General features: G+C 40.8%; 1 protein-coding gene across 7 annotated transcripts in view; it reads left to right on the forward strand.

The window, feature by feature from the left end:
* csnk1g2b (casein kinase 1, gamma 2b) overlaps nucleotides 1–11629 on the forward strand; it is a 37269-nt gene that overhangs the window by 23653 nt on the left and 1987 nt on the right. For 3 of the 7 annotated variants that reach the window (XM_044199174.1, XM_044199175.1, XM_044199176.1), the window contains exons 4-11: nucleotides 4605–4753; nucleotides 5168–5402; nucleotides 6096–6181; nucleotides 8098–8182; nucleotides 8279–8427; nucleotides 8711–8794; nucleotides 10141–10242; nucleotides 11396–11502. In XM_044199174.1, coding sequence (XP_044055109.1) covers nucleotides 4605–4753; nucleotides 5168–5402; nucleotides 6096–6181; nucleotides 8098–8182; nucleotides 8279–8427; nucleotides 8711–8794; nucleotides 10141–10242; nucleotides 11396–11502 — 997 coding nt within the window. The remainder of the gene's footprint in view (nucleotides 1–4604; nucleotides 4754–5167; nucleotides 5403–6095; nucleotides 6182–8097; nucleotides 8183–8278; nucleotides 8428–8710; nucleotides 8795–10140; nucleotides 10243–11395; nucleotides 11503–11629) is intronic. The other 4 variants (XM_044199178.1, XM_044199179.1, XM_044199177.1 and 1 more) reach the window with 3 other exon arrangements.

Raw genomic sequence — 11629 nt, forward strand, 5'->3', positions numbered from 1 at the left:
AGTAATATAACTAATGTTAGCTAGGTTGTGGGTTAGCAAACTGTCCCTACAGTCGCTGCTGCAAAGCTAACAGCCAGAGAGGACGAGACGTTTTCCCAGCCAGCAAACCAGCTCCAGACAGCGACACTCACAACTCTTCTTCAGCATATCTTGGCATACTAGAAAGCAAGTTGACAAGTGGGCAAGTCATTTAGCGTTACCTAACACACAAATCATGGCTGGAATAGTGTTGTGTGGCCCGGTCTGAGCCACTTTGTTTGTTTCCCATTTAGAGAGCCAGGGCTGTGTGCAAACACCAGATTTGTTTTCAGCACACACACAGAACGGACATCTAGCAGACCGTGAGGAGATATTTGCTGAATTTGACAAAAAGACGTGTACTGGATAAGAATCACATACCCCACCTTTTTAATTAAATATTTTTGCCAAGATTTATAAAAGTAGCACGCTGTAAATCGTCACATTTCGCAATGGCAAGGCAATAAATTTTTTTAAATTGATTAATTTTACTGTGACATATTATTGTTTCATAGTAATGCTTTTTTTAAATGATGGCTTGACAAAATTTTAAGTCTGTTAGTAGGGCTGAATGATGAATCATTTCAGCATCTCAATGTATGTATGTCCAGTAGTCATAATTCAAAAGGATCCATTGTAAGAAAGCAAATTAGGCCAACTGTGGGACATTATATAAACCATCACACTGATAAAGAATGACAACTACTTTCTCATGACTAATCTTAAAGATAAACAGTCTAGTCGGTCTGATAAATAACTTAATTTAGCCTTGTTACTGGTACTGGTTTTGCATGCAGTGAATGAATGAATGCTGTGTTGAGTCAGAGAAAATGGAACAACTGCCCTAGTTTTCTAAAATCAGCCAAATCATTGCATGACTTGTGGAACTGCAGAGGTTAAAAGCTGCAAACATCTGGTAGAATTAATTATTAACTTAATAAAAGCAAGTATTGCTGTTTTATTTTCCCCCCACTAGTGTTCAGCCATATGGCGTCTTGTGGCATTGTTGTGTTTCTACTCTCTCAGTGCACTACACTCCATAATCTCAATCTTAGAAACGCATTCCCCTATCTGGCCGTCTCCTCTCTTCTCCAGCCCTCTCCTCTTTGGCCCTTAACTCTGACATTTCGTTCTAGGGCAACATTGTCTTCAGCTGCCATGATGCAGCCTTCCCTCTTACTGTGTCGCCTAAGAAGGCCTGCCTGCAGATACAATAGGTTGGATTGTCTCAAATTGTCAAGACAGCGGGGGTCAGAGCGGGTCAGAGCACCACTGACATTGGCTTGCAGTGAAAGCCGGAGCATATCCCATAATGCTGAATACAGTCAAATGTATTTTTTTTTTAAATGACATTATATCATAGTTAGAATTACAGACGTTTATCATCACAGAAGTGATTCAGTTTGCTTATTGTGTCATTGAAGTGCTGAAATGGTTTGTTTGGGTTTTAGCTTTTGAAAAGAACAAAATAGTTGTCAGATCAGGGTGATGATTGGCAGTCATGTTCACTGTTTCCTGTTACAGAGAAAATGTGTTGTATTGGAGAGTAATTCTGCTGTTTGTTTTGTTGTTATGGTTTAGTTAGTGTCAACCATAACAATGCACATTTTCCATAGTCTCACTCCCAAAAAGTGCTCTGGGATTTTTCCACCAGCCATTTCTAGAGTGGTGCTTACAGCTGCTGTAAGCATCAATCTTTGCTCACATCCACCAACACAAGATTATAATACACTGTGTGCACTTCTCTTGTGATGACTGTGCTTTGAATGCCCTCTAGATTTGGGCCAAGATTTGGCGAGTCAGCCTCCCAGTGATCTCTTGTCACTGCCTCATCTGTCATGGGCATCATTACCTGGAAAATCCTAGAGACTAAAGGGCAGACAGGTGTGTGTGTGTGTGTGTGTGTGTGTGTGTGTGTTTGTCTGTGCGTACGTGCATGCATGCATGAGACTACATGTGTCAGTTTGCATCCGTGCATGCGCAGTGTTTCTTGTTGCCCTGTTGGACTGATTTTGAGGGCTGATCAGTTAAATCCGACAGTAAACTCTCCGCCCTAAGGCTAGCAGCCGACATACACACAAAATCCAAACTGAATACTTGTGCACACAGTGCTGTGCCCATTCTCAACTCTCATTTGTCTTTATGACACATTTATTTTTTATGATAAGCACAGTACAAATATGCTTGCCCATTCTCTCCATCTCTGTCCCGTTTTTAATCTGTATCTTAATCTCATAGACTCTCTTTATCTGTCTGTGTCACTGTCTTTTTCTCTCAGTGCTGCTACAACAGCTGTGGTATCTCATGGTTAGTGAGCTTTCAGGGAGATGTAGAGTATGTAGATACTACTGTAGGCCTGTGGCACCACAGAATGGTTCAGAGGTCCCGGGATGGCTGCCTGGTGATAGAACCAACTCGACAAGGACTAACCTGGTAGTAGGGCTGGGCGATATATCGAATATATATTCGAATTTTAATTAATGTGCGAGATGACCATATCGTCATTGAGTTTTCAGTGTATCCGCTGGTCGCCGCTGAGGGTAGTTATGTTACTTTAGTCATAAAGTGTGTAGATAATATTAGGTTGCAGTATAATAGTTAGTGAAAGGCTGTGTGTTGTGTTTGCTAGCACAGAAAATAAAACAAAAGTCCCCATTTATGTAACATTACTCTCCTTATTTAGGTTAATTCCTCATTTAAATTTTATGAATCAACCATTCCTGGTCAGTGTTGCAGCGCTTTCAACGTAAGCGACAGAAAGAAATAAAGAAATACTTTATTGATCCCTGAGGAGTAACAAAAGAGTTTCCCCTCGGGGATCAATAAAGTGATTCTGACAGGAATAAATAGAAACAGGGCATCCAACAAAAGTTCAGCTCAAAACGGCGTGCTGCGCAGTGCTGTGTCGCTTGTGGCCAGTTAGGACATTCCAACAGAAAACAATGCAATTTAACTGATGTTGTTGCTCACGCTCGTTTGTGTCGCATTCAGTTAGGAAACTGTGTCACCTATCTTTTTTCCTATTAGCTGTTGTTGCATGTCATTCAAGAGTGTTTGTGAAATATGATGCTGGTTCCTCACAGGCATCAGCAGTTCAATTTGTGGTGTGACAAAGCTGTGAAGTCTGCAGCCAGCAGACATTAGGAAACAGCAGCTTTAGATCACAGTGAAACTGCTTGTTTTTTGTGTTTTTTAGTACCAAATGTGGTACCAGATTAATAAGAAATTGGAAATTGCTCTGATGATTTTCAGATATAAGTATGATTTTTTTTTTTGTGTGTGTGTGTGTGCAAAATTAGAAATTCTTTACCGTTACACTTAGTATGTGCCTTATGCTGCATTCATATGGATTCAGGCAGACGGACAACACCTTCTGGAGGGCATGGGCAAAACGAAACACACATGACTATATGTTGCTATTGTGATGTTGTATTGTTTACAAAGAATGGATTAATTATTTCGTGTCTATTTTATGTAATTATTCTAGTTATGCATGTAGCTATAAAATGCAGCTTTCTCTTAATATTCTGTTGCAAACTTAGCGTCTCGTTCTCTGTCCAGTTCGCCCATGTTTTCTCCTTGTGTGAGGGAGCTACGTAATATCGGGTTGTAAATTCCGTCGCAGAGAGAAGCAAAAAGTTAAAATATTTTAACTTTGGACGGCAATGCCGTTTACCATTACCGTTGTCGGTATTCACTGCCGGCCTCACCTAATTTTACCATCCTGCTCTTGTCCACTAAAATGAAATCTGGTTTGGTGTCTACTGTCTGCCTGTATCCACATGAATGCAGCATTATTTTTCCATCAGAATGACATACTGTTGTGTTTTGCCACTCCCCAGTTTCGCCACTGATATACATAAAGGTAGCACATGCTGCCTAGCTAATCCATCCACATTCTTCAGAAGTCATACACATTACCACAAAATGGGTGTGGTGGTTTCTAGTAGCAATGGCTATTTATAGTTGTCGACTGTGTTTTGCTCACCGTGACTGGTGTTTCTTTTAGACCTTTCCCTTAAATCCTCCTTCAGAGGGAAAGAAGCTGTAAGCCACACCTGTTTCTGACAGACCTGTTGAGAGAAGCAAACTGAAGTGTAGTCAGGGAAGAGTCTCCTCCCACACTTTATCAACAAACCAGGGTGATGATTCAGTTCAATTCAGTTATTATTTAATACCAGTAAAATAATGTTTTGTGTCAGTTTTGGTTTATATGACCCAAAGATGACACAGAATAAAAGGGAGATTGAGTACACAGACCACGTTTTTATGTAACAAAGTATTAATGACCTCAACAGCTTATTCATGTTTCCATGTCAAGATTATTATAAAACACTGCAGTTTTTTAAATATAGGATGTATCACAAATTTTCAATTATCAATTTTTCAGTTTTATAAACCTCTGCACCCTTGTCTGCATATCAGGTAGCCCCAGCTCATTGTAAGGCAAGTAGAATAAAAGTACCCATTGAAGAGAAATGTTGTTCTATAAAGGCATAACAACAATTGTACTGTGATCATTTAATTGATAGGGCAGTATTTTACAAATGTCCACTAACTTTATTTGTGTGTTTGTCTGTTCACAGAGGGAATCCCTCAGGTGTACTACTTTGGTCCTTGCGGGAAATACAACGCCATGGTGCTGGAGCTGCTCGGGCCCAGTCTAGAGGACCTGTTTGACCTCTGTGACCGCACCTTCTCCCTCAAGACCGTCCTCATGATAGCCATACAGCTGGTAAGACCTGGAAGAGGACAGCAGCAGGAATATGTTTAGATAAGCTTGCTTTTGTGATTTCAAGCTTTACAGAAAATATAATGCAGCTTTGAATAATTGTTTTATAGTGGAGGGAATTCTAAGGTGTTGTATGCAAAGTAAGATGAAAATGTCAGGTCTGTCTAGGTTCGGGTGAAGGGGGTTAACACAGAAAAAGACCTATCTTGGTTTTCAATGAACACTTGAACTTGGAAGTCATCAAAACATTTTGAATTCTAGCTAAAAGTAGTAATGTAGTCAACATTTTATAAACTGTGTAGTTTAAGTTTTCATTCTTGTCATCAGAATACTTGGTGTCTTGATGTCTTGACTGCCTGGATGGTTGAGTGATTAAAGTTTCAAATACTAATCTAGATCAATTTACTGCGCTTCTAGATAACACGGATGGAGTATGTCCACACCAAGAGTCTGATATACAGAGATGTGAAGCCAGAAAACTTCCTGGTTGGGCGGCCAGGAAGCAAGAGGCAGCACACCATCCACATCATTGACTTTGGTCTGGCCAAAGAGTACATAGACCCCGAGACCAAAAAACACATCCCCTACCGGGAGCACAAGAGTCTGACTGGGACAGCACGCTACATGAGCATTAACACACACTTGGGAAAGGGTAAGAAAGTCTGAGGAACAGGGCGGTGGTTTGATTAGCCTTTTAAATTTGCATAGGCAAGCTTTGCTCGCATTTACATTCAGTTAAACATCACCAGTATGTACAACGCATTGTAAACATACCCTTTTGATTGATTAGTTGATTTTACACAGTTTTTGTTCAACCGCTGGAAGTTATCAGCAGAGAAAGTAGCAGTGTCAGTTTAGGCTTGTTGTTAATTTTCATTTTCATCTTTCATGAATTATTAAGATTTCTCTGATATATAGCTTAATTTCTTGTATTTAGAAGCATCTCTTTATGCATTCTGCTGTTTTTCCTCTGGCAGGGGTGGCCAACCGTGTGCCATGGAGAGTCAACAGTGTGCACTTTTTAAGTCCAAGCAATCACCTCAGGAGGTGATTTCACTGATTAGTTCTTTCCCTCTACTTGTCAGAGTGCTAATCGCTGGGTGTAGTGTTTGGTTGGAATGAAAACCTGCAGACTGTTGGCTCTCCATGGCACAGGATTGCCCCCCTGCTCCATTGCTTAATAATGGCAATTTATACTGTACATGGGTAATTAAAACGCCCGGATGATTGTGCAGTCGTGCTGTATTTCCTGCCACCCAGTTGCCTGTTAACCTTGCCAGCTGGTTATAAAATTAACTTGTTTCTCACAGGTAACCTAATTTTTGTCTTGTTCTGTCTATTCCAGAGCAAAGCAGAAGGGATGATTTGGAGGCGCTGGGTCACATGTTCATGTACTTCCTCCGAGGTAGCCTCCCCTGGCAGGGCCTAAAGGTACAGTAGCTTATTGTTTGACATCATCCAAATGTTGGCACATACTGATTTATTTCAGACTTCTGCAATCGTCTTAATGCTCAGCATAGAGATGTACATTTTCCTGATGCACTCCTCAGTACAGTATTGCTTTCATATCTATCATCCACATGACCTTAGGGACAGAGAGCCTGGTGTGTACAACACCATCCTCTTAGACTGGTGACATTTCAAGGTCTCCCCACTGATGTATCTATATTGTTTGTTGAAGCTGAAAGACTAAGAAGCACCCTCTGTGTCACTAAGACACAGAAACTATTGAAACGTCCATGATTGTTTAATTTGCTGTTCCTTAATACATAGTGGTGATAATGCACAATGATGAGGAGAAATATAGTTCCTACCTTCAGAGTTCCTGCTGCTTATTTTAGAACAGCTGATGGCAGCAAAGGGTACAGCTGCGCACCCCCACCCCAAACAAAACAAAACATAGACCTGACTTTTAAACTCCTTTTAAACTATTTAAAACTGTTTCACTACAAATCTACAGTAAAGACAAATTTAACTTTTTATTATTATTATTTAAGATTATCTGCTCTGACATCGTAAACACACTCAGAATACAAGAATAGAGAATATATGTTAATATTATTATTCCAGCAGAGTTATGCCTCAGCTAACTCTGTCACCTGTCAGCCAATCAGAATCAAGAATTCTCAGTGGCCAAAGTATAATGATAGGTAATATTGTCTTCCTTTTTTATAAAGTAATTTGTCATCGATTTCTGTGTGCACTGCGACCGCAATCCCTTGTGTTTATGTTTGTAGGCGCTCACAAACAAATCTATACAACCAGTGACTAGAAAAATAAAGAATCTGTCCTTGTAGATGTGGACCTTGTATTTACATATGTGATGCTACGTAAACAGTCGCATGCAACAACACACTTGCATTGCATTTGAACAATTAACTGAGAAAGAGCTTAAAGAAACAGGAATGACGACAGGTGCCTGGAGGGCAGGTTATAGCTGCACAGAGCTCCTGGGCTTTTTAAAGGCATCAATATCAAAAGTGTACATAGAATAGACTAGAAAACAAGTCACCTCATCTGAACATTTGCTATGTGGGAGGAAGCTCGTGGTAGATGAATGTGAGGGATGCATGAATGTGGGCGATGTTGGGTGGATCAGGCCAAAACAAGTTCTCACGAACACACAACATGACAGTTAGCATCAAATTTGCAATGAGAGACTATAATGATCAGATATGGAACTCACAAGGAGTTGTACTCAAACCTGTATGGACTATAACAGTATACAAACCTGCAGGGTTATTTAATTATCATCACTAGACTGCTGATGAGTGGAAGAAGTTTTTCTGGTCTGATGAATCCCATTTGGTAGCCGAAAATGGTAGGTTGAGTGTGTTGCCTGAACAGCACTAGAACATATGAGAACCTATACTGCAATGTACAGGCCAGTGGGTGAAGTGCTCCCTGTCAAATACAAGAATTGTCCTGGGATTGTTGGAGAAACTTTCAGGTGACATGATGGACATGAACTGACCACACAATCCCCTGACATGAACACCATTGTGATTGTTGTGACAAGTACCGTTCTTTACATAGTTGGCTTTAAACATCGTAATGCTACAAGTCATTTGAGTCTTGTGGCAAAAGTGGTCTAGAATTGTACTGAACACGGTCTTCATGTCTAAAGTGCCATCGCAGACAAAGCCAATTTTCACCAACACAAGCCCTCAATGCTGTACATATCTGTGTAATGATTCAAGACTTCAGAATGACTAACCAGAGGTCTGCAACTCAAGTGTCCAATATATAACACATATAAACATTACATCTATTCATTTACAAAGCCTGCAGTTGTGTATTTGCTCAAATTTTGATTGTAATATGTTTTTTTCCTTTCTCCCTCCTAGGCGGACACTTTGAAGGAGAGGTATCAGAAAATTGGGGACACCAAACGGGCGACACCCATTGAAGTGCTTTGTGAAAGCTTCCCTGGTCAGTAGAAACAACCAGTTTCTTTTGTTTTGTTTTGTTTCAAGTTCTTTCTCATTCAACCAGATTTCTAATTTAATATGTTCTCTTTTGCTACAGAAGAGATGGCCACCTACCTACGCTATGTGAGGAGGCTGGACTTCTTTGAGAAGCCTGATTATGACTACTTGAGGAAGCTCTTCACTGATCTGTTCGACAGGAATGGTTATGTCTTTGACTATGAATATGACTGGGTCGGCAAATCACTTGTGAGTGTGTCTTACTGAATCCACTCATCCTCCCCCTCCTTTCTTTCCCTCTGAAATCCTTTGATTGGATCGAATCTCACAGCCGCAGTTGCTTTTTTGCTCTCACTGTAATCATTTGTCACTAGATCATAACCAAATCTTTTTGCAAACCCTGTTATGTAAAATTGCTTACATTGTGGGTGTTGAATAATTTAACCTTTCGCTAAATGCAACAATGTAGTTTTTCTCATTTCATTTCCTTTAAATTGTCTTCATTTTGACACTGTCCTTGTGATTTCCGCAGCCCACACCGATAGGCCCTATCCCCAGTGACACGCCCCTGCAGCCCAGCAGCAGAGACAAAGCACAACAGCAGACCAAAAACCAGGTGAGGTCATCAGCATTAAAACACAACAAACAACACACCCACCCAGCCACCAATCTACCAACCAACTGACCGACCAGCCAGCCAGCCAACCAACCCTGTCATTAAAGTTCCTCTGCCAGGCTACTCTTGTTGTGTCCAACTGTAATCAGCTTCCTGGTGAAAATGGCTGTCGTTAAGTTCCACTTCTCCATCATTGCTGTTCCCGTCTACCGTCTACATCATCTTTCCTCAAAGTCGTTGTCCGACCTGCACAATCGTGAGAAGAAGAAGAATTACTTTATCAGTGAGGCAGGATCTCCTGCTCCAGCTGTGAAACAAAGCAGTTTTGTGGCTTCAATTTGTTCTTCACACCTTGCCACTCTAAGCTCCAGTCATTGCATGCATGAGTTGAAAATGCAGATTGCATTGTTCATACCAGTAATGACAAGCTATATGCTTAGTGTGTGACAAAGTGTGGACTTGATTTTTATTTTTTTATTCCTTTTGTTGGCATGCTATCCGAGCCTTGTTGTGTTTGTTTGATTTAGTAGAGGGGTAATAATTCAAGAGGTTAAGTAGAGGTTAAATAGACAGAAATCATGGTTATTGTATTTGATGAATCTGACTTGTTGTCTCCCGTAAAGCCATACAGGGAGGGCATTAGATTTTATGATAGACTTATTACAGTGGACTCTAGCCCTTTTTTACTGATTTAACATGATTGGCTTGATAACAACTTGCCATCCTTTGAGGCTCGCAAAGCACCACCTCTAGTACCAATGCAGAGTGCCCATGACTGTAAAAACCTGTAACATCCTGGTTAAAAGTACAGACAGCTGTATCTGTCTTTGTAGTTACAGGTTATATGTATTTGTTGGTGGGAAGATAAAAAGTACATTTTAGGTCCACAAATGAAAGCACAATGTTAAAAAATAAATAAATAAAAGAGTTCAAACAATGCTGTTACCTAAATGCCCAATAACATAGATAATAGTCTGTGTTGTATTGAATATGCAGTCCTAGCTGAGGTGATCAAGGCTGTTTTCTTTTACTCCTGCATGACTTTATTAGTGTGTTGATCTGTGCTTCGCATAAATTTTTGCTTCCCTCTACTCCTCTATTAACATAGTTTGTCTTAACAAGCCTGCTTCTGCTTGGAAGATGTCTTCTGTAATTTTTTTGTTTTTGTTTCTCCCCCCATTCACTCCCCCTCCTCCTTGTCCCTCCACACCTCTGCCCTCACCGTCCCCCACCACATTGCCTCACCCTCAACCCCGACCCCTCACCCCACAACCTTCTTTTCCGCCCTCCTCCTTCTCACCACTTCTCGACCACCTGCCTCAACCCTTTTTGCTCTTTGCGTCAAGTCGCCTGAGCCCAAAGGAAGTGAGTCTCAGCCCACTCCAGTGACCAATAAGGAGACTCTGGGGTCACACCTCACAGCTGAGCGGCTGGGGGGCTCTGTTCAGGTACTGCTGCTGCTGCTACTGCTGCTGCTCTGACGGCTAATGCATGAAGCCACATAGTTTTGTATGTTTGACCCCACACTGCCTGCCTGTCAAGTGCTCTGTTTTGACTCTCTCTGTGTGTCTGCATCAGACTTTTTGAATCCTTGTGTGTCAGTGCTTTGCCTGTTCTGTTGGCTCTCACTGCTTCATTCGCATCATATGCTGAAGGCTGCCCACAGGAAGGGCCATGCAAAGATGATGTCCAACAGCAACTGTCATGCAAACCTCATGAAATAAAGATACTTAAATCATTAGAAAAACACAAACTAATAGGCCAAAAGCATTGAAGTAGATTTTTGTTTTTCAGTTTCCTCATTAGTAAAAATACGGTAGAGCAATGGAAACTATAAATAAAAAATGTTTTTGCTTTCCCCCCCATATATTCATTATGTCAAAAGGCTAGTTCTTTATCATTAGAAATCATAGGCCTCCATAGTAAATGTAGCGCAAATATGCCACCTAGTGTTGGCTGATAGAATTGCAGTCTTTAAAGGATAGATTCACATTTTTCATGTCTGTCTTAAAACAGTATTCACATTCCTGTATGCACATGTTCTAATGCGCTTCTAAAGGAAGGGGGACAGAATTTACAGTCTGCGGTCTGCGAAAAAATGTTTTCTAAAGTTTATCTGAAGCTAATGTGAAGCTTCAGCAGTAGGAATTAGTTCAATCAAATCTTTTTTAGTATAAGATTCCCTCTTTATGTTTCCACAGACACTTTCTGCTGAGCTGCAGTGGAGGGATAATAACACAAAGAGGAAATTTCGTACTAAAAATACTGCAACTTTGAAAGAGATTCACTTGATGTGTCTAACTCAAACTGCTGATACCTCATTTTAGCTTTAGTTGAACTTTGGAACGTGTATTTGCACAGATCAAGGACTCCGGATTTCATCTCTAACATTGGAAGCGCATTAGAAAAGCGCCTCTTAATGGGCTGCAAGCAAAACAAGACATGAAAAAATGCCGAACTGCTCTCCTTATCTGAGAGGGCAGATAAATAGAGATAATCAGGGTTACATATTTTTATATGAATGTTCATCTCCACCCTGCAATCAGTGGCTCAAAGTGTATGTGTGTGTGAGCAGTCTGGTGTCCTTTTGTACTTGTGCAGGTGATGAGCTCAACGAATGGCGAGCTGAACACTGATGATCCCACAGCTGGACACTCCAACGCTCCCATCACTGCTCCCACCGAGGTTGAAGTGGCTGACGAAACAAAGTACGAAACAACTATCCAGATGGATAGAAGACAGTGATACTAGCAGTAGGATTGGGGTTTAATAGCATTTCGGAAGTTGATCTGAATCCTTTTGCATTCTTTACTGAATCTCTTTAGGTAAAGCTTT

Source organism: Siniperca chuatsi, linkage group LG6 (genome assembly GCF_020085105.1).
Source record: "Siniperca chuatsi isolate FFG_IHB_CAS linkage group LG6, ASM2008510v1, whole genome shotgun sequence".
In the NCBI taxonomy this organism is placed as follows: domain Eukaryota; kingdom Metazoa; phylum Chordata; class Actinopteri; order Centrarchiformes; family Sinipercidae; genus Siniperca; species Siniperca chuatsi.